Raw genomic sequence first — 22645 nt, forward strand, 5'->3', positions numbered from 1 at the left:
AAATATTCTGCCCATGGATTTTCTTAGGTGCCAGTAACAGTGAGAGCATAGAGAATGACAAGTATTTCCAGTCCTCTTGACCTGATTATGAACTGGGTAAATCACAGTGTTAACTAGAGAAATAAAACTCCAGAGACTGAGATGAGAATTTATCTTCAATGGATTGAGACCTCAGGAGAACTAACATGAAGTGTATTTCTTCAACAGGAGGACCTGACCCATACGTGGCATTCCAGAGATTGCACCTATACCTTATCCAATGCAGAAATGTTTTCTTCTGTTTGGCTTTATGATGACCAATAAATATTAAGAGTGGGCTTTTCTCCCACTCTTAGAAGAAGTCAGACAACCTGTTAGGAAACATCTTGGAAATGGACTATTGTTCAAAGCTTTTTACGTGATAGGAAGAAATTCTTGCAATATATAAGGAGATCATTACCCATAGATCCATAAATTTGATTTCCACTTTTTAGCAAAGATTTTCAAGCTTTTCTATTGTTTCAGCCCTGATGAATTCTCTCTAGGTCACTATACCTCTGTACTGATGCTGCTGCATAATGCTGTCACTAAGAAGTTACATAAAAAAACAGAAACATTTGGCAGCCCTTTTTGTGTCAAGACTTTTAACTGAAAAATCAAGATAAAATAATTCCAAGACCTAGAACTACTACTTCCCTCCAGCCAATTCTTCACCTACCCTATAATTCTGCTGGTGATTTCTGTCCTCATGCTTAACTCTCATACATCACTTCATCACATTTGCTCTCATGCAGGTAAAAGAGACAGACTGAATTCCTCTTCAGTATAGAAAAAACTATCTGATGTCATTTTAGAGCTCTACACTGAAGAAATATGTCAAATTATTTTGGCACAGCAAATTATGAATAAATTTACACTGATTTATACCACCTTCCAATTAGTTCTATGCTCTAAACAATCCTTTCCTTCAACATTTATGGATTAATTTACATATTAAAAAGTCAATATCCTGGGTATGCAATATACAAGAGATTGATTTCTTGTTTCTTTTTTCCAATACAATAGGAGGTTTTTGCTGTGCTTCAACTGTACTGTACCACTCCAAGAAGCTGCAGCTTCTTAGGCCAGCTCCTTGAGAACATTGCAGTGCAGATTACTCAGTTTAACTGCTGCAGACAGTAAAACAGTGATAAGATATTATAATCATGTTTTCTATATTAAAAAGGCCCAAAAATTTCCATCATCTCTAATTTCAACACTCATTAGTAAGAGGAAGGATAAGCTACTAGAACAATGAAAATAGAAAAATTCATTCAGGTTCTTTGAACAAAGCAGGTGTCTACAAAGTAGCACTTAGGAAGAAACTAATTTTAATCAAACAACATGATTATTCTACTAATAGCATGCTGCATCACAAAGACTTCCAGATATGGAGCCCATTGCTTTATATCTGAAGTGACATTTTCTAGCTCTGTTAGAAGGAAAAATAAAGCTGATGCAGATGTTATCAGAACTATTTCTGCTCTCCTTCTGATGAATTTTTGTCTTGAGGCTAAATTTACACCAGTTCTCACCCAAAACTCACACAAAAGAGAGGAATGACAAAAACTAAACTTTGAAAATATTAAATTAGAACTCAATCTCATCATGATTTCCCCACCCCTCTACAACCACTACAATCTTCCACAAAAAAGGAAGAATAAAATTAAGTTCTTATATATACCTGTAAAACAAACATCAGATATTGTAATCAGTAATCCTTTTTCCCCCTTATCTACTGAAAAGAAATTCAAACCACAAGGCATTTTGCATGAGAAGTGTTGCTGTAATTCTTAAAAAGATTGCAGAGTTGTACCATAGCTGTGAGTTACACGGGCAGTAGCTCATGATTCTTTTGGGTAATTACCAGTCCCTTTCATGTTTTACTTGCCCAGCCCTTCCAGTGGGAAGGGAGGCTGACAAGAATACATAACTTACCATCCAAAACATAACACCCATCTTATGTAAGCAAAAATACAGAATTTTTAAGGCTAACAGTAAAAATTGTATTACAAGCAACCATCACCTAGTCAATTTACATTTTAATTTACCTTGGCTGCTTTCACTCTGAGTGTCTGCTTTTCTTTTTCTTCCTCTGGAAGGTTCTGACTGTTTCTTCTCTGGAGTCTACAAACAACAAAAAGAACATGATGCAACATAGGCTCTATTTATTTGTATTATTATGAAATAAATTTAAATCCTCATCCATAGAACACGATTTCACAATTCAGCAGGGATGTAATTTCAGATCATAGTTAAACTAGATAATATGATCTTTGGTCAATCAGGTACAAGCTAGAAGAGGTATTTAAGAAAGTGAGAAGTAATTCTTAAATTATTTCCCAAAAGGCAATTCCACATGTTAATTTTTAAGCAACTACTCCTTTTCATTCATTCCAGAGTTTCAGAACAGCCATTTTTGTTTCACTTATGTTTATATTTTACCAAGATCTCTGTATTTTAGTGCAGGTGTTTTAAAGCTTAATACTTAAGTGAAATAATCTGATTCTTGATGGTGTTTTCTACATACTGCTGTAGCATAAGCACAAAGTTCCAGTAGTTCAATAGGAAGCCAATAATGTTACACTTTTTCGTAAGTGTAAAAGATATTTCCAAACTAATAAAAACTGCATAGATTTCTAGAACCTGCTGAGAATTAAAAAGAAAGAAAAAGAGGAAAAAGTAGAGAGCAAAAATTGTTCAAAATGTTAATATCTATCCACTTAGAAAGTATTGCCCTCCCCATATACTTTTATCTCAAGGAGAAGAAAGAAAACTACCAATGGTAAGTGAAAAAATACAGATCTGTTAATATTTCTGGAATAAATTTTTCTATACAATTGCCTGGAAATTACAATCACCATGCACAAAACAGATAACAAGAAAGGGCTGTGATCAGAAGCATCTCTAAATTACATTTGCTCCTCTTTGATCTGAGGATTCAAACCAGTTAGTCTCCCCAATTTAAATAATAAAAGCTGCTCCTGTTCAGCATATTGCAGCTCTGTGTGTGTGTGTATTCTTCATGGTGCCTCATACATAACTGGAGAAAGCACAGGAGACACTGCATGATCTATTTTACCAATAAACCAAAGGTCCTTAATAGCTCAGACTAAATTTGAGATCAGTGACAAGATGGCTCATTCTCTCATGATACCATCATTTTCTTATTTTATAGTATCTGTCATTTGGTGCTCCAAGTATGCTTTCTTAACACAGCAAATTGTATCAACATTCAAATTTCAACCATCAGTAAATCATTTCAAGGACCTTTCAATTCCAAAATCTTTGGGGTGGATATGCTCAAACATGAATTTACTACAAATACCCAACAGTATTTATGTTGGCAAGAACCACTTTAAGCTACCTGTGATCCCTAGAAAATTATTACTCTATAAAAGAACCAGCAGGACAAGAAAGGTCTTCCTTACCTATACCATGTATTTTTTCTATGTTTTGACTCTGTGTGTAGCTTCATAAAGATATTTTTAGAAGTTTTACAACCATAAATGTTGTATTATCAGGCTGTAAATTAAGTTTAAATTAAATATATTTTATTTAAAATAAAGTCATCCAACTGACATCTGCATCTTCTACAGCATTAGCAAAGTATATAACACAGACTCCTGGAAATGGAGTTAACTCAAGGCTGTTGATTCTAAAAGCAGAAAGCATAGCTTAGAAATGTAACTTTAATAATTTGGAATTATTGCCAGGTAAATAGGTAACATTAAGCTACCCTTTCCACAAACTAAATTGAAACCACTTAACCAAGCATTTTCATGTTATTTTTGTTTTCCAGCTTTCAATTCTGCAGTTACACTCTAATGTAGTAATTTTTACCTACCATATCAAGAAAAAAAGTTTAAAACCTAATTAATGACAAAACACATAAGATTTTCCCCACCAAAACTAGTTTCCAGCTGCTGTGGCTTGTAAAGAGGTTTATAGTTTCAAAACTCAAGTAATTCATAAATGTCTATTTCCTTAAGCTCTTCTGATTTCTTTCAGTGTTTAATTTAACCTTCCAAACCAGAAAGTACTAGCACACTAATGAGGTTATTAATGAGGTTACTCAACAAGGTCATGTTCCCCTTTTCTAAGCACAAAATTCGCATGATAATGTACAGCACACATCAATCACTAGAAAATGTACTCCAAAATCCTTCCTAATGAATGGAGTCCTATGAATTACAAGAAACTGAAGACTAATGGGGCTGGGGAGTATCTCCCTGATAAATGAAGACTGAAGCTACTTTCTGTAGCTGCCAAAGTATTTACATATAGCCAAGATTTAAATTAAAATCTATTTCATAAGCAAGATAAAATACTTTTAAGGTTACCCAATGCTAGATGGTAAAGTTATATTAAACTCACACACAGCTTGGCATACTAGCAGAGCCTCATACATCTTGGTCTTGATCCTAGTTTTCCCCTCAATTTCAGTGTGCTTCCCCTGAGTCTTCCCTTCACATTCACAGATTTAATGTGCCACTTCATGATGAAAGCACAGAGTAATGACATGAATTCATCATCAGGGTTTGATCAGAAATTGACACTCTTGCTAGAAATTAATTTCAATGATTCTGAGATTTGCATATCTACATTTTTTTTCTCCCAAGACCTACTGAAATGGTGCTTTCAACATCAAATGATGGCACTGCCTCCCCAATGAGCAAGCCTGATTTCCATACTACCATCACTGTTACCATGAAACCTTCAAGGTCATGCTATTAAAACAAACAAAAACCAACACAACAAAGCAATCCCACAACCTCTGTGCAGTACTGAGATCTACAGCTTACTTTTTATGGTACCTGAGCACATAAGCAACCAGATATAACTTTAAGAACTGTAAAATTTATTAACATACTTGCTATTACAATTATAATAGAGTGAATACAACTAACAACTTCTGAAAAAGAGTCAAGAAAATGTATTTTGCTACTCTATGGCAGTAAGACTCATCTTTCACTGTGCAGTGGAGCACAGTGGCCTTCTGTGCAGGGACATTTTCAAAAAAGCTATCTGCTTCTATTTTAGAATACAAGTCTTAGAATACTTAAAAGACAAAATAGTATCCTTACTCAGAAGCAAGACTTGAGGTTAAAACACTGGGCAGAGACTTTCAAACTCACATGCCTTGGAAAAGCTTTGCCCCTGTATCTCATGTATAGAACTGTAAAATAACATTTTCCTACACTGAGAACTTATTACACATATAGTCAGTGTTCTGAGATCCCTCAACTACTCACAGACATGGTTTTCTGTCAAGAAATTGCAATAATGCATCATAACCTTCAGGCTACTGCAGCACATTTCCATTCCCACACCTACATCAGAACTGCATCACTGCCCAGAGTATTTCTAGGAAAAGCCATGAATAAAAACAACAGGCAGACAGAATCTTCTGGTTAAGAAAATAGTCTATGCAGTTGGATGCATAATCCAGCTGGGAAAGGTGAGAGGAAAAAAAAACATAGCTGAGCTTTTTTCAACCAGAAAAATAAATCACACATACAGAACTCTTATTTATAAGGTATCAGCTTTGGGAACCAATTAAATTCACTTGCTGACAGCCCAGTAAAAAAGCATCTTGTAGTGACTGAGCAAATGAACAATTAGGCCCCAAAGTAAAGCTCTGATGTGAAAATAACACCAACAGCACACTCCAAGCAGCCATCTCTCCAGCATGACACTGTCACACAGGGCCTAGCCTAGGCCAGAAATCCACTCTTGGTTACAAAGAATATAATCTTATCCACACAATCTGTGACACACACAGGCAAAACTGTCAGAGACTCACTGACCCCAAAACAGGTACATTCTAAGAGCTCTAGTATTAGTGCAACTACATCAGTGCTCATCACTAAGAGGAAAATATTCTACTCTAGGGAAGTGAACCCAATAAACACATGAATCCTTTTCTTGGATTACAAACTGGATTTAGGTAAGAAAATACGCAGTGACAACTGCAGCTTTTACAAATAAAGATGACGCCTACTAAGGATGTCTGTCCTTGGCATAAATAAATTGGTATTTGGAAAGAAAACACAGTAAACTACTTTCTAGAGTACTTTCAAGGATTCATCCAAAGATCACACAAAGTTATCTGTGCTGATGAAACACTTACTACTTATGAACCAAAAGACAGCAAACTATATAAACATTTTCAGCTCCAAAAGCTGAAAGCATCCTCAGACCATGACTACATAGATAACAGAGAAGGAGAAGGCAGCCAGTTTCATGACCAAAAATCCAAAGAATCTCACTTCTTCCAGTTCCTCTTCCAAGAGATAGTGTCTTTCAGTAATTTATGCTCTTTCCTACCTATCTGAGTAGTCTGCATTTTACTTTAAAAGCTTCTATACAAAATAAGGCATCAAAGTAGAATAAAAATAAATTACTTGTTAGCATTAAAATTCTGAGGTAATAATAAATCTGCCCCATACACTTACCTCTGATTCTTTATCACTTAAAGATCCCAAGCTTCCAAAGCTGTGATTTGAACTCTCGTTATTTGTTGAGGCCTACCAAGACAAATAAAATACTCAACATTATACCCAGAATTATAAAACATAATCCACTGTTAGCACTCAAGTTACAACCAGTAACAGTCATTTCATGCTCTCATGGAAAAATTAACTATAGAGCACTTGTGACTGGAAAGGGGGATAGGAAGTTTGACAGGCTGATATTTTGACAAGGCAGAGTAAATTTTGAATTTCCACTGCTTTTGAGCCAAGTAAAACCCTAGCATATTCAAAACCACTGGAGAAAGTTCTAGAGACTACTAGAATTTTTCAATTTTTGAAGAAAAAGAGGTGTTAATTAAAACAGATTTTAATTTTCTGTCATGAAATAGATTTAAAATATAATCTTTGCAATAGTCTAGTCTGTCTTGGAGAAAATTAAAACCCATTGACAGTATTATTCTACATTCTTAAAACAAATTTTCCCCCAACACAATAAATTTACATTAGTGAGGGAAGAAAAAACAACAACAACCCCATGCAGTGATACAGTCCCAAAATGAAATATTTTTTTAGAAATTTACTAAGGCTGATTTATGCAGAGATCTTTTGAACACAGCATGTCACGAGGACATTTTAATGAGTCATCATCAGCTGAGTGTCTTTTTATTAAAAAAACCCACCAAAACTCTTATACTGATGGACCAGTCTCTTCTATACAAGAAGGCAGAACAAAGACTTGGAAGTGAAATAGTTCCAAGGCAGTTTGCTCCTGAGCATTAAATTCCAGCCCAGGATCAGTTTGCAGGACAGTACTCCTCTGTGACAGCTGAATAACTAGATCATCTCTGAATTACAATGTCCAGAGAAATGTTAGTTAAACACACAAAGTTTCCATGTATGTTTTCACCCCCAGGGCAGTCTCCAGTACAGAAATGTCTGTATGTAGTTCTGCCTTGTCCTGTGTCAGTATCTGCCCATCCAAGTCAGATGCAACAATAATATCAGTAACCTACACTTGTATTTCTAACCTTCCATACTAAAAAAGCTTGAACATAACGGGCTTTTTTACCCCCAGAAATTCCAAAACTCTTCAGCAACACATATGGTAAGAATAGCCTTTCAAAAGAGAATTCCCAATAAATAAGAGTCCATTTCAATTTAATTACTCGAAGAATATAATGACACAGAGTATATAAAAAATAACTATTAAAGTTGCCAGCTCTGTATTGTCTTGCTAGTTTAGGAAAATTAGAATCTGGAACATGGGGATTTGGGATTGCACACAAAGAAGTTTTCTCATTTTGGCCTTCAAAGTGAAGGCAGACCAATGGATATTACATTTATACCTCATATTTTCCCAGTTACCTCTGCACATCAGATCAAAAATGTTTGATCAGGTTTTTTTAACAAGAATCAGATAAGCCTGGCCAAACATCCCCCACCAAGACTACAGACTTTAGTTTTTAAAAAGCATTTTTTTCCAAACACAGCCCAGATCAGCTACTACACTTCACATTATCTGCATGGATACACTGAATGGTCACAAACAAAAGAAAGCCAAACAAAACTGATGGAATTGGGGTTTTACTGATGGTGTAACAAATCACAGGACTAGAAGGTAAGAACAACAATGTCTTAGATGAGGATCTGCATCTGTAAGAAACAGTGATAACAGTATCTTCTGCAAACATTTATCACAGCATTTGACAGTATTAAAAAACACCACTTCATCTAGATATCCATTTGGAAACCAACTGCATGAGATACAAATCTTGGAATGCACCAGGGACAAGAAATGTATTTTTTCCAAGGCAGAGTAAAAATGAAATTAGTTGTTTTAAATTTCTTTTTCTGGCTAACTTGGATGAACAAACTGAGAATGTGAAAGTGGAATGTAATTTGGCTAACAGCTGAAATCAGCTGAACAACAAACAACAAGAAAAAGACTTCAATAGATTTATGGAAATGGTAAGCAGTGACTTACAGGGAATCATATTTAAAGAAGAGGAACCCCGAGAAACTCGATAATGCCTTTTAAAAAAAATGTATTCCACATACAGCAGCAGATAGATTATGAGGGAAAATTTGCAACAAAGCAATGGACCAAAATAGCTGTATCAAAAAGTTCAATGAAGTTAGAAGTAGAGATTCAGTAATAAAAATGGATAAATAATAATGTGAACTATGAGCAACTACCTGAGCTATTAAAATGAGTTAATTAATTAGGGGAGTAAGTAGTACTAGAGAACCCAAGGAATAAATAAACAAAATGGGCCAGAATCATTGTGTTTGTCTCTTTCTAATTTTAAGCATAAGATATGGCAAATATACAATTTTGCAATTATAATGAGAAGACAATTAGACAGTGCATCAATGTCACTGTGTCAATCCAACCTCCTTTCTTCCCCTGACTATTTAACTCATTTCTTGGTCTAAATGGTAGTAACAAGTTTGTGACCTTTTTACAGCTTTGGGACAGTTATCTTCAGGTCACTCTCCAAAGCAAATTATGATGCAAGATCACTATATAATGATTTCAATTCTGTGTAGTTTGTTCATAGCCATCAATACATGACATGTCTTCAGAAATTTCATCAATGTCTTCCATAGAAGTATTTGGTTCTGTCATCTATACTGGTAACTAAAATACAGCATAGGAATCTAAAAATACTACAAATCTGTGTAAAGCACTTAAAACATGAGGACACTGTAAACTGTTTGGAAACAGAATTCAGAAGTAATTTCGTCATGAGGGAAACACCTAAAAATATTAGCATGACACCTTTTTAATATCAGTTTATTAAGTACTTGATGGAGAACATTCAAATGCACAAATACAAAATGGAGTACTTCTGGCTAGGCTGGCTAGGCAACAGTATTGCAGAAATCAGTCTTGGAAGCTGAAGTTAGTAACTTGAACAGAATATGCAACAAAGACAAAATTATTCTGCAGATGTATTAACTGAAAGGAAATATACAACATATGAAAGGTAATTATTCAATGTTCATAAGGTTCTTCCTAAAGCATTGCATCCTGGCTTAGATACTAAAGGACAGGAATTCTACAATGAAAGTAAGAGAAACTGATATAAATGTCTAGAAATGTTGAAATAATTTTTTTATCTATATGTCCTAATCTTCAAAAAAGTTCAATATTAAAACAGATGTCACACCAGACTCTGTAAGTAGATGGTCATCTGCAGCAGGGACAACTCCACCTGAATAATGGGACAATCTTTCATCTCTGATCACATGGGCACTACAGCAAAGCCACAAAAGAGCCTGTATAAGCTCATTCTTCAGTGTTTTTAAGAACAATTCAACATCCATGTCACAGAAAGGTTCAGGATAAACAATCCTAACTCAAGCAAAATAACAGACAAACAGGGATTTTTCTGAGAGTCTCTTCCAACCCAGTGCTTTTACAAGTAAATCACATTAACAATATGAAAATGAGATGGTGTGAGATAAATTAGTATTTCAAAGATGGCAGATGTGAATGACTGCTCTTAGGACTTACTTTAGCTCCAACACTGCAACTTCCAGTACTCCCAGTGCTGCCACTTACTACTCCTGTGAATCTTGCCTCTAACAATTCTTGTCTTCTTGGGTCCAGGCTATGAAGTTCATCCATTGCTCCTAAAAAAATACATACATAAATTCATTACATTTCCTAATATTTGCAGTGGAACATTTCACAAACAAGCCAAACATACCACTGGCCTATGCAAACGAAGGATTTGTACCCTCAACTTGACAATGACACACCACCTGTTACCTAATAACCAAAGCACTCAAGGAATTCCAAAAATGTTGTGTCAAGTTCTGAGTATCAGAATAGCCTTGTCAATTCTGGTTGAAAACAAGAACCTGTTAGAGGCATAGAAGAGACACAGAGCCTGCAGTATGCAATACGCCAACCCAGCAATTATTTATAGATTAAAAACTAGCTGACAGGAACAAAGTCTTTTCCAGCATAAAACCTCCCAATTCTGCAATACATGCTGCAGTGCTCTTGTTTGCTGTATTATTTAAATGTTAGACTGTCAGTGTCAAAGATCAACAAGTAGGAATTACAGGGGAAAAGATGGAAAATCAGAAGGTAGATTGCAGCCTGCAACTCATGCACAGGAATGCAGTGTTACATGGAGGTCCAAAGGCCAGAGGAAAAAGGAGCAGGATCAGCAATAAAAAAGGAACCAAGAATAACAGAGACCCTTGCAGAGGTGATGGCTTCAACAGAGCCCTGTAAATGGAGTACAGCAGTGCTGCTGGCATCTGCAGGGAAAGTAAGGTGGAAGGAAATGGAGGAACAAAAGGAGTTTCTGATGAGCTCAGCCTACCTGAGTAGGCTGCAACATGATGTGCAGCTTCCTAATTTGTATTGAAATCACTTATGGCTGTTTAATGAGTCTGAAAGATTATGTAGACAAATAAGTCTTTTGTATTTACACAAACTGCATTCTCTGTTTTTACCTTTTCAACTACTTGAACATTCAGTTTATCTTCAATTGGAAACATTTCAGTTGTTTTATTTTAAATAAGATATTTCATGTTGAAGTCTTAATGCACTATTGTAATGGCACATACTTCAAGTACACATAGTAAAATAGCCTCAATTTTTTCCAACTAAGATACAACAAGTTGGTGCTTTTCAGTCCCACAGGACAACACAGCAGTTCACCAAAGAACGGTGCCATGGAAAAAAGCTTTTGAAATTCTGTTTTTGGGAAAACTAGTTTTCAAAGTTTAACTGCTGCTATAAACCTCTACCCATCAGCTTAACATTCTAACTAAGCATCAATGTAGCTTTGCCCTTGCTACTAATAAGTCAAAAGACACTTTCTTATGGGACTCATGGGTATCTCAAAATCTTCAGCATTCAAGCCCTAGACAGATCTTTCTGACATTTTGGCCACTCCTGGCCATAGAACTAACCCCTCTGGTAGGGAAAGCACTGCTTCTGCTATTTGGCTAATTCAAGTTGCCCTTGCTCCTGAAGGAAGGCAGATGATAGCAAGTGAAGTGCTGGTGCTCCTTTACCACAGAACTGCTAACAGACCTCCTCCAATGGAAGAAAAAATCACACCAAGACATAAACAGCTGGGAAGGAAACATTCAGGAAATGTGTTTGTGGCAGAGTCTTTTGAAAAATCAAACCATGAGTGGCAGGTTGGAGATACCACATTTTGTTACTACACCCAAGCACAACCGTATACAGAGCTGGAAGACTCTTCAACAACGCTGGGGAACTACACAGTTTGAAACTGCAGCTGCCTTCTCTGCAGTTCTAACGCTGCTACTGAACATGCCAAGTAAAAATTTCTCCAATTTCTACATCCTTTATATTGTAAACTCCATGGGTTTAAAACTGTTTGTGTATATACATATATCCTGAGTGCAGAACAATCAGGAATCCTCTTTAAACTCTTGCTCCCTAAATCGTGCTTGTGTACTGCTTTCAAGGGTTTCTACAACAAATTGAACAGTTCTTATATGCATAAAAAATATTTCTTACATGAATGGACTGCGCAGTAAGGATTTTGGTTCTTTTTAAGCAGATATATTCCCAGCACACATCTTTCCAGTAAACATCCTTCCCAGTATGTATGGATATAATCTATACCTTAATGCTTTATAACAGTAGAAGTTTTTAAGTGTATGTCACTCTAAAAAAAAAGTATTTTACTTTAGCAAAGTAAATGTTAAGTAAATTAGTTAATGAAGCAGGTCTAGCAATATTTTGATTTATTAGCCTATTTGATAGTCACTGCCCGCAAAAGTTCAGTGATCACTTAAAATTACTGGTGTAACTCCAGCAATTATAAAACCATGTGTACATTACAGAAATAGATACTACCATACCTTACATTGCTTATTTTATGAAATGTGGGAAAGCAATAATCGCTGTGGATAGCTAAGGCTCATCTGAAGTTATACAGGTCTCATGTACTGTGATTAGATACTAATGCACTAAAGAGATCAGTATCCCTGAGTTAACTCACTGGTCAGAATGGTGATGTAGCATGAAAAGAGGCAACCCACAGCACAGATAAAATACAACCCTTTCTTTTTCTGCTCAAATTTTGGAGCCTACACACACTAATGAACGCACTGCATTTCCCTCACTATTTCTGCTGAAGTGGTTTTTTTGCTATTATGTTAGGAGGTTTATTTTGGTTTGGGTTTTGTTATTGTTTAATATTCAAAACCGAAAAGCAACATGCACTCTGCTATCTTTGTGATTTAAAGGACAAGACAGAAAAGCTGGACTCAAACCTTATTTCCACAGAGAGAAATCCCAGGAAGGATCCCAAGAACTGCCTTCCTCATTCATGTTGTAATTTAAATACACCATCCACCTCCAAACACACACCTGTTTTATCAAGAACAAGCAGCTCTGTACCTTCAGTTCTCAGCACAAGTTACCTCCTTTTAAAGGTACTGGCAGTTTTAAAGCACTTCATGTGAGGGACTTTTTTTTTAATTATAAAAATTACATATTAAATTTAAGGGACATATAATTTTTGTAAGCATTAGACTTTATAAACTCTCCTGCTCACAGAATGCCTTGCTACCAACAAGACTGACATAACTTACAGTCCTGAATGTATACCCAGACTTCTTATTTGAACTAATGTCCTACACATTCCTACACCTGAAGGTCAACTCCCCAACTCAAGGGACATCCAATCACATTACACAAGTACTTACAGCATATTTACCATGATGCTGAAGGAAAGACTGGCATTGCTACCACCCACTGCCATTCAAACTTGTACTATATTCCAAAGAACACCTGGAGGGCCACCTGAAATTCATGGAAGAGTCCTAAAAAACGACATTTCTTTATTTCTTGTAACCACTACAGATTCTGAATGCTTCTTCTGATATTTTTGGGGGGTTTTTTTAATTACCAACATTTTCTCACTTTTGCATTTTTGGGGAATGGTGGTATCCTCCACATTATTTTATCTGACTGATAGACAGCCTCTTCTCTAAAACTAATGTAATATATACAGATACCTTGTCATGAAAAGGACATTTTTAGCTGGAATTTTTTTTAAAAAAACCTCCAAATTCCTCTGAGAATTTCTCAAGCAATGGGGTATATTAAAAGTCAAAGTTCTAAATTGGAGAAGCAATCTGCAAGCTTTTTCATGGCATTTGGTATGATCTATTATACAGCACTCTACCTTGGCAAAACAGAGATGTAAAGGCTCAAAGGATTCTCCATGGTAGTCAGAGCCAGTGACCAAAAAACACTGACATGCAATTACACTTGTATCCCAAGGCTCTACACCCCCAAATACATGAACACTTGCAAATGATCCACTTATTAAAACCAAGTACTTGCTCAGGCCTCAATAAAATTGATACTTTAGGAGAAAAAGCTTAGCAAAGAGTTGCAGCTGCAATTATTCACCTTCTAAAACTACATCTTTTGTGATACTCTTGTACTACAACCTCTGTCTTGAACACTGGTAGACTACACAGAACAGCATTGCAGATCCAAACACAAAGGCTTGACAGATCAGACTATTTTTCTTTTCCACTAAATATGGAATCAAGCTTCACTACTCAGTATTTATCCTTGACTCTCTTATTACCCTGAATTGACTCTTATTATCTGGCCATCAATTACAGCTTTGAAATGAAGAAAGATCAACAGCTTCACACATTGTCAGCTTTCTACAATGAAGATAAAGTTCATTATGCAGAAGCCAAATTCTTCTTAGAACAACTCTCCAGATTAGATTGAGGCCCCCTTCTCCTGAATTCAAGGCCAGCACAAACCACCTTTCACTTAAGTGAAAGCCAAGCTGGTTTGGTCTGGTTTCTTTAATGCATTTATATGCATATAGCTTTTAATGCCAAAGCAAAATACTTCAACACAGAGAGCAATCTGTTGAATAGAAAAAGACAGTTTAACAATAGCCCAAATGTAAATTGAATTTCCTGATGTGCTCCTAGGAGGCACTCAGATTTTATGGTATCGCACACAGTATGAGAGTTATGTGCAGAGTATTTTTAGGAAAACTTCACATTAATGTTGATAATATTGGGGCCATGTAGTCTTCCTCAATGGCAGTAGCATCCTTTAGAACCGTAATTCTAAATAATAGCCAGCTAAAAGGGCAAGGGGCAAAAAAGGAGGCAGAGAGGCAGCGTATACATTTTCAATAGCAGGAAAAGCAGCCTGGAAAGCAGAGGGGCTTTTCTGTCCTCACTCCCTTATCTGTTTTTTCATCAAGATTCCTTTAAAGGTATCAAACCAGACTCCAAGTATAGAAACCACTGTTTAACAACACTGCAATGCAATCCTTGAAGCCCTTAAGTAACTGTTTCTTTCAATTTGGAAGAGCCTAAATATGGTTCTATCCCACCCACTATGTTGATGCTCCAATAATTTAACTTCATAACAATTGAGTATGATAGCTCTTGTCATTCTAGAATACACATTTACCAGCAAGCAGGTAAAACAAAAGCTTTAAAATATCAAATGCAGAACAAACTACAGAAAATTACTAAACCCAGATATTCAAACCCTTAAGCAGTCTCTTAAAAATGAGGCCACATAACAACTTTTCTCTGTTCACCAACATGTAGATACATATCTGCATCCACATGTATTTCCTTTTAACAGAGCTCTTCTCCTGCTTCCTTTAGGGAAAAAAAACCAAACCAGACTAAACCCAAAACCAAACCAATCAAACTATGCACTCAACTTCCCTCTTCTTCCCTATCTTTCTGAAAGTCTGGGTTCTCCTTACTGCAGAACCAACCAGAAAGGACTTCTTAATTTCCAGGAAAATAGGCTAATGAAGCTAATATTTCTGCTTCAAATAAAACAAATGATTTGGTAATAAACTATTATGTAGTTAGGTAAATGTTGATCAGGGTCTCTTCCAGATCATACCTTCAGTGCTTCATAAAAGCCATTGGCGAATAGAGTGACCCAGGACAAGTTGTCAGTCAAGGAATAGAGGGAGCACTAAAATATGATCTTGGCCAAGTGAAAAAGCAAGACAAACCAACTAACATCAAACTGTATGGAATGAATGGAAATCTTGATTTTTAAGTTGGAAAATGACACCTGTTCAATTAAAATAGAACATTTGGGCAGTGGGGTTGAGAAATTGATAAAACAAAAAACCAAAGTCACAAAATTGACCTGTGTTGCAAAACCATGTCTTGAATAGTTTCTCTTCCATTGTGTGTTTTGGGAATCACAGAGAACAGAACTGGAAAGAGCCTTGAAAATGAGTAATGTGCTAGAAATCAAGTTGAGATGCTAGTATAATTGCAGAAAGCCAAGCAGTTTTAATTTGAGCAGAGTTCAGTGTCAAGGTAACAGCAAAAATACAGCCCATTCTTAGCAGAAGCCTTTGAAGTACATCACCATCCAATGGTAATCACAATCCTGACTCAAGAAGGTCCCACTGAATTGAAATGAGCAGTGAGTAGGGCAGAGAGAAAGAGACAATCTCTGAGATTTAAAGCAAAGCAAATAAAACAAAATCCCAGAACTATATTTATGTCCAGACAATCCAAAGCCTAGAGGACACTACTTACCAATGCCCCAGGTTTACAGCTCTTCCAAAATACTTAAACAGCCACAGATTACTCATGACAAAGTTTAACCTGGGAGTTTAGAAATGCTTGAAAGCATTGACTTCCCAAGGAACAGGATTAACTTCTTTTACAGAAGACCATAGCTACTATAACCCCCAAACAACAGGTAATCTGAAAAAGTTCAAGGTACTGCATTCAAGTTGAAAACCTTAGCTGTATCTGAAACTAACAGTGGTAGCAGATGAAACAGGAAAGGATAAAAATATATCCTCATGTTGAAGTGAAACTAGCCTTTTGAAAAGATCATAAAAGGTAAGAAAATCCTAATGACAGAGAGACATGTCGAAGCCCAGGGTAAAGAAAAAACAGAATCCATTTAATTAATCAAGAGTCATTTTAAAGCACAGTGAAAATGTAGTATTTCTCAGCACCTGAGAACACTGAAGCACATAACACAGCAGACACCCCCCTACCACTGCTAAGCTGCCTAGGTGAATTTAACAGGCTTCTCTTATTAACCTAAAGGAGACTGAGGGGTAAAAGACAGATAATTAGCAAACACATCAGGCTTTGGTCTACATAAAACCTGTGGGAGGGAAATAATCTAACTGCCAAATTTTAGCCTAAAAAAGCACAACTGTGGAAAATCTCAAAGCATAAGAAAAAACTCCTTTCCTATGAACATAAAAAGACAGCAGTTTTGACAAATATACATATTAAAATACTAAGCAGAGAATTAAAGGTTTTTCTGATGGGGAAAAAAAATATCCCCAAACTTCTAACCAATTTTCCATGGACTAAAAAGTTGACAAGGAACTGTATTTTGGACAGATTGCTGGCTTAATAAAAATTAATTCTTCTAGTACCCAAAGAACAGGAAAATATTCCCTGTCCCTTCTGTCCCAAGATGCAGCAGTCTATTTCCTTTTGGAAATCTCTTTAAATTTACAGTAGCTCTTGAACCTTGTTTATTTCACTTTTTCCAACAGTTCAACAGTTCATAAACTTGATCTAAAATAAAGAAAACTCTGGCTGCTGGATAGATAAGTAATTTTCTGCTAATCACTCCATAACAGAAATCAATTCTTTAACGTTAAAAAAAAATTGTAACGATCTTAAGACTTCACGTCTGTGCTGCCAATTTTTGATTTCAATTTTGTGGCCAACAACCTGGAAAAGAGAAGAGAGAGAAATTATGGAGAAATATGTTCCTGAGGGAACCCCTGCCAACACCTTGAAACAAGACTTATGAATAAAGCACTTGGGCCAACTCCAGACCAGCGAGGAGACATTGTGGGTAACAATTTAGGAATGTTTATTCTCCCTGCCTTCAGCTGGGTGCTGTATTCTAAGGATCTCTTGAGAGTTATGTGTCTCATCAGATGGCTGCAGGCAGCAGAGGCAGAGATGAATTTACAAGTTGCCTATCAATGCTTTAATTTGGCCAAAGGCCAACAACATACACTGATGTGAGTGGGTATATGCCACAAGGATGGTAGCTCAGAATGGCTCAGAATGGTTGAGAGCTCAGGGAGCAAGTGACTCAAACAACAGAAGACAACAGATCGCCAAGGTCTAGTCTACTGTAACTGGGGCTAAACCTGGCAGGCAACCCTGTCCTAGGCAACATCTCACTTCTGACCAGTCCCTCCAACAATCCTACCCCTGGAAGTACAACTGATTTGCCTGAAAGACACTCCTGGCTCAAGAGTAATGCTTGAATCAATAAAGAATTCTCAGGAATTTCTGAATGTATGCATACAAGAAATGACACTTTCCTTTGATTCCAGAGACAACAACTGCACAGGTGTAAACACAACCTGTTTGAGGTGCAGTGCAGTACCCAAGAAAGACAAACAGCAATGTAAGAGAAAGACCTGAAAAGGAAAAAAAAAAAAGCCACAACTGACTGAGCACCTCTAAAAATTATATCTAAGCATAAAAAATGCTAAAACCTGTATGTCTATGACAGGTTTCAAGACTGAAATCTAAATTAATGATGCTGATGGTCTGAAAGCTAGTTTTTTCACAATACTCATTGAAACAATGGTATGCTGTGTCTCATTTCAATTTTATTCATTATTCAGAAAATGAATCAACATTTAGTTTTATCTGGCATGTAAAACCATATAATAGGTCAGTTTTCAGCCAGATTTTCTTTCTGGCAGCTTTTCTTGAAGGAATTCTTCACCAATCAAACTTCTCTCATCTTGCCCCAGAAATTATGATGCCATTATTTTTGCAGGATGGTTTTTTTAATATATAAGGGATAGGAGTTGGCAAGTATGAACTAATTAATAAAGAGAAAATAAGATATAGCACAGAATATTCAATATGGTATCCACCTATTTCCCAGACTTTCAATAAAACTTCATGTGTATTGGGTACAGGAAGCGTTAGCATAGTAAATACTGCTATGAGCAACAGAACCACGGCAAGGTCCTTCCTGAGTCTGTTGAATAATGCTTCATCTGATGAATGAAGGGATTAACAACAATTGAAAGAACATGCAGTGTATTTCTCCTTGTACTCAGCACTGGAGAGGCCACACCTTGACTACTGTGTTCAGTTCTAGGCTTCTCACTTTAAAAGGACATTGAGGTGCTGGAGCCTGTCAAATAAAGGGCAACAAGGCTTGTGAAAGGTCTAGAAAAGCTGTGCTGTGGAGAATGGCCAAGTGAGTTGTTTAGTCTTAAGAAGGCTCAGGAAGGATGCCATCACTCTCTAAAACTCCCTCAAGGAAGGCTGTAGTGAGGTGGGGGCCAGGGTCTTCCAAGGTGGCTTCAGTGAGAAGACCCAAAGAAATGGCCTTAAGCTGACACAGGGGAAATTCAGATTAAATATGAGAAATCTCTCTTTCACTTTTAGAGTAGTCAGGCACTGGAATAACTTGCCCAGGGAGGTGTTGGATTCACCAGGCCTGGAGAAGTTTAAGAGGTGTCTAGATCTGAGTGATATATAATGGTTTCAATGATATTGCTAGGCTAATGGTCAGACTGGATGATCTTGCAGGTCTCTTCCAAACTTGATGATTCTGTATTTCTGTATTACTAACAGATCAAAAGCTGTTTGTCTGGAATTGCCACCCCTCAATGGCACTTAGGAAGCTACATTTTGAATACTGATATCCCTGTATTCTCTCCTCTCCTTTGCACACCTTTACTGAATTCAATAGATCAGTTTATGGGCACTGTAACAGAAACACATGCTGTGCCCCACTGCACAACAGTCCACTTGGAAGAGTAACTCCCCACATCCAAAATCACGTTCCATGTCCAGTAATGCCTTTTAGGCTCTTATAAACAGTACTGAGTTAGGCAAGATCAGAGTGTACTTCCTATGTCAAAATCCCCATCTGCAATACCTTTCCCCATCATGAAAGCCCTCCTGTATCAATGAAACAGAAAAGCTGCTACAAAAAAAAGGCACCACTTGAGAAAGTACCAACAGAGAAATTACCTTCTGGAAATACCCTCATTTATAAAGCTTATTCTGAACTCATACAATTAACAGTTTAAATAATAAAAAATTGCTAAAACCAGGTATGTCAAGTTGTTGGCTACAAAACCACATACAGAACAAGCCTGACAAGTCAACACTCTGAACATATACAAACTACACAGGTGATATCCTGAACACGTATCCTGAAGACAAAGAATGGCACCCATTTATTTGAAATTTGTTGCGATATCACCCCTAGTGTCACATTTACTTGCTTTTTTAAAAGGTCTGGATTCCTCACTTGCAACTGTTCTCTATATTACTCTGAACTACCAAGAGCAAGTTCTGATTTGGCAGAAGGATTTTGGTGTTTTTTCAACAATGCCAACTTCCACCACTTAATAGCAAGCTGCCAGAGCCTGAATGTTACAAAGAAACAGAAAAAAATACCTTTGTTAAGGCAGTCCTCACTGACCATTTTGCACTCTTCATTGCTAAAGAAAGTGGTAACAGACACCAGATTTAGTTAACTTTCACTGTCTAAAATACTTCTCTAAGCATTTAGTCCATTTAGAACAAATATACAGATACTGAAAAACAAATGCATCTTCAGGAAAACTCATTTTTAATGACAGCATCTGATCTGAACATCTGCTACAGTGACGGAATAATCAGAGATACAAAGCTCTCTTTTAAAGTGCTTTTAATAAAGTTTTGTTCCAGACAACTGTCAGTTTTGGCAGCAACTGGATAGCCAGCTAACACATCCACCTCATGTTTCTTGTCATCTCCGACCACTATAGTCTGTGCATGCATGAATGTGATCCTAACCTCTCTAAAATCTCCCAGAAGGCCTTAAACAATCCTACCTAGGTTCCATGCAGCTTTTTCCTGGAAAGGGAATATTTACTGCACAGTTATAAGGTCAAAAGCAGTAACTTTTCTTTCTTCAGAGTTAAAATCAATGTTCTGGTTAAGAAAAAATGCCACTAAATACATTGCTTTATGACTGTATGCTACAAAGTTAGAAGAAAAGTTAAAAAAAAAGATGATGACACTCCTTTGGGTTGCCTTTGTCAATCAAAAGTAAAACAAGTCCTTGCTAGTGTCCCACAGAACAGTATAAATGTTGATGTATTACACTGTACTACTCCCACTACAATGAACAGATAGGTAATGCACAGACAAGTTTATGCTTACAATCCCTCTATAAGGTAAGAAAAACCTGTTTATATTTTGCAGAAAGTACCTATTGTCTTGGCCAAAGTCAACAAGACATCTGAGGCAGAACACTGAAAGACTGCCTGTCTACATAGCAAACATCTGCCTGGAACACAACATTATGTCAAGAGAGATAAAAACTAACAGCCTGGGCTGCACATATGCAGGTGACGTGGTGCCTGCCTATCTCTACATCTCCCTCTTCATCTATGCAGAGAAATGTGCAGCAATTACTCTTGCTTCCAGGCAACTCTGTAAAAGGTATCCAAACAGAAAGAGAACAGCAGAATCTGCCCATTTCAGCTTCATTTGCTGCCAAAACCAGATGCTCCCTGTCCCCTTGGGGAAGAGGCAGCAAGCAGGGAGAAGCACACTGCAAGTTCATGGGTCACTTGTTGGTGATGCAGACTAACAGGTCACAAGATAACACCAGTTCTGTGATACTCTCAAATCACGCCACTGAACAAAAGGCTCACTACACTCCATCCCTCTATTTATTTCTATGCTGAAAAGGACTAAAAGCCAGGAGCAGTCCTGAAGAAGAAAGATCTACCTAGAGAAGTAACAGAAAGTACAGCAAATTTTATTTGCAGTATTCAGTTATAAGGAGGCAAACAGAGAGCTCTAAACACTTGAGTCCATGAAATGGCTGTTCTGCAAGAATTTAAAATGGCACAGGCCTTTTGCTCATATCAAAAACAAACAGTAGCTTCTGCTATCTGAAGAAGGAGTGGAAAGGAAGTTAAAAGCAGAGGTCACCTATTGAGCAGGAGCAGAGTAAGCAATCTCTCTTCCCATAGGGCTTTTGGTTCTCACCCTCCTCAGAAAAAGTAAACTCTGAAGGAAGAAATACAAGATGCTGCAGCTTTTCCCCAAATAAATTCTTTGAAGTTACCCCTAAAGTAGAGAGGCAGGCCAAAATCCTTCAACAATTTTATAGAATAAATTTATTTTTCTGAGTTACAATACCACTCATTTAGTATCTGAAAGCTGCATTTGTGTCAAGAGAAGTGTATTTCAGTTGTTAATTCCCTGAACTTCCTAATCTCCTTACTTCTCCTACTGCCATTTCTACTCTCATGATCTTCAAAATCTCCCAAGAACAGACAGCCCACTGACCCTCGAGGCAAGAGCTCTGCTCCCTGGAGCACACAGGACAAACTGCTGACTGCAGTACCTAACTCTTAATCTCTACTGGTTTTGCTGTTACATGGCAAGGAACATGTTCTAAATAAGAAACTAAAAAAAGGCAAATCATAAGTATTTCCAAATATATTCATCTATTTCACTTATTACATTGTGATCAACTAGAACACCAGCCTTCATACAATTTTAACATCCAACATGAAAAAAAGCTCATTACACCTCTAAGATTAAACTAGGACAATAAATTCACCACTAACTGTAATTACAAGATACATGGAATATTTTGGCTTTTGCACTACAGCATTTTAAGAAAAAGGTATTAACCTCCAGTAACACCACTGATTTCCTCCTTTTTCAAAATACCTGTATGGCCCACACAGCATAGCAGGGAGGCAGCAGCACACCTTGCCAACATCTGACAAATTGGGATATCTTTTATCTGGCACATATTTGACACAACTGATCCACTTTGGGGTAACTAAGCACCAGCTAACCACAAAAAAATGAAACTAAATTAACATATATTAAGATATTTAGACGGCAGAATCACAAGATTCAGCACAAACCACCAGAGGGCCTGTGCAATAGGGATCCTGTGCAGGATGCTGAGCAGGGCATGCTACCTGTGAGATGGCTCACTGTGCTCTCTTGGAGGCACCCTGTCTAGATGGTGCTCAGAGAAGCCAGCAACCAGATACTGCTCCTTCAGGTTGGAACCAAACATTGGTTTGGTTTTTTTTAATTTACATCTTAAACAATCCAAGTTT

The 22645-nt window shown here is 36.9% G+C and overlaps 1 protein-coding gene across 2 annotated transcripts in view; it reads right to left on the reverse strand.

The window, feature by feature from the left end:
- The window catches only part of TLK1 (tousled like kinase 1), a 66148-nt gene that overhangs the window by 30048 nt on the left and 13455 nt on the right, over positions 1–22645 (reverse strand). For both annotated transcript variants that reach the window (XM_050976879.1, XM_050976878.1), the window contains exons 2-4: positions 10015–10133; positions 6477–6548; positions 2070–2145 (exon numbers count right to left, since the gene is read on the reverse strand). In XM_050976879.1, the coding sequence (XP_050832836.1) occupies positions 2070–2145; positions 6477–6548; positions 10015–10128 (262 nt within the window). In that variant the 5' untranslated portion in view covers positions 10129–10133. The remainder of the gene's footprint in view (positions 1–2069; positions 2146–6476; positions 6549–10014; positions 10134–22645) is intronic.

The sequence above is a fragment of the Serinus canaria genome, chromosome 7 (genome assembly GCF_022539315.1).
Source record: "Serinus canaria isolate serCan28SL12 chromosome 7, serCan2020, whole genome shotgun sequence".
Lineage (NCBI taxonomy): Eukaryota > Metazoa > Chordata > Aves > Passeriformes > Fringillidae > Serinus > Serinus canaria.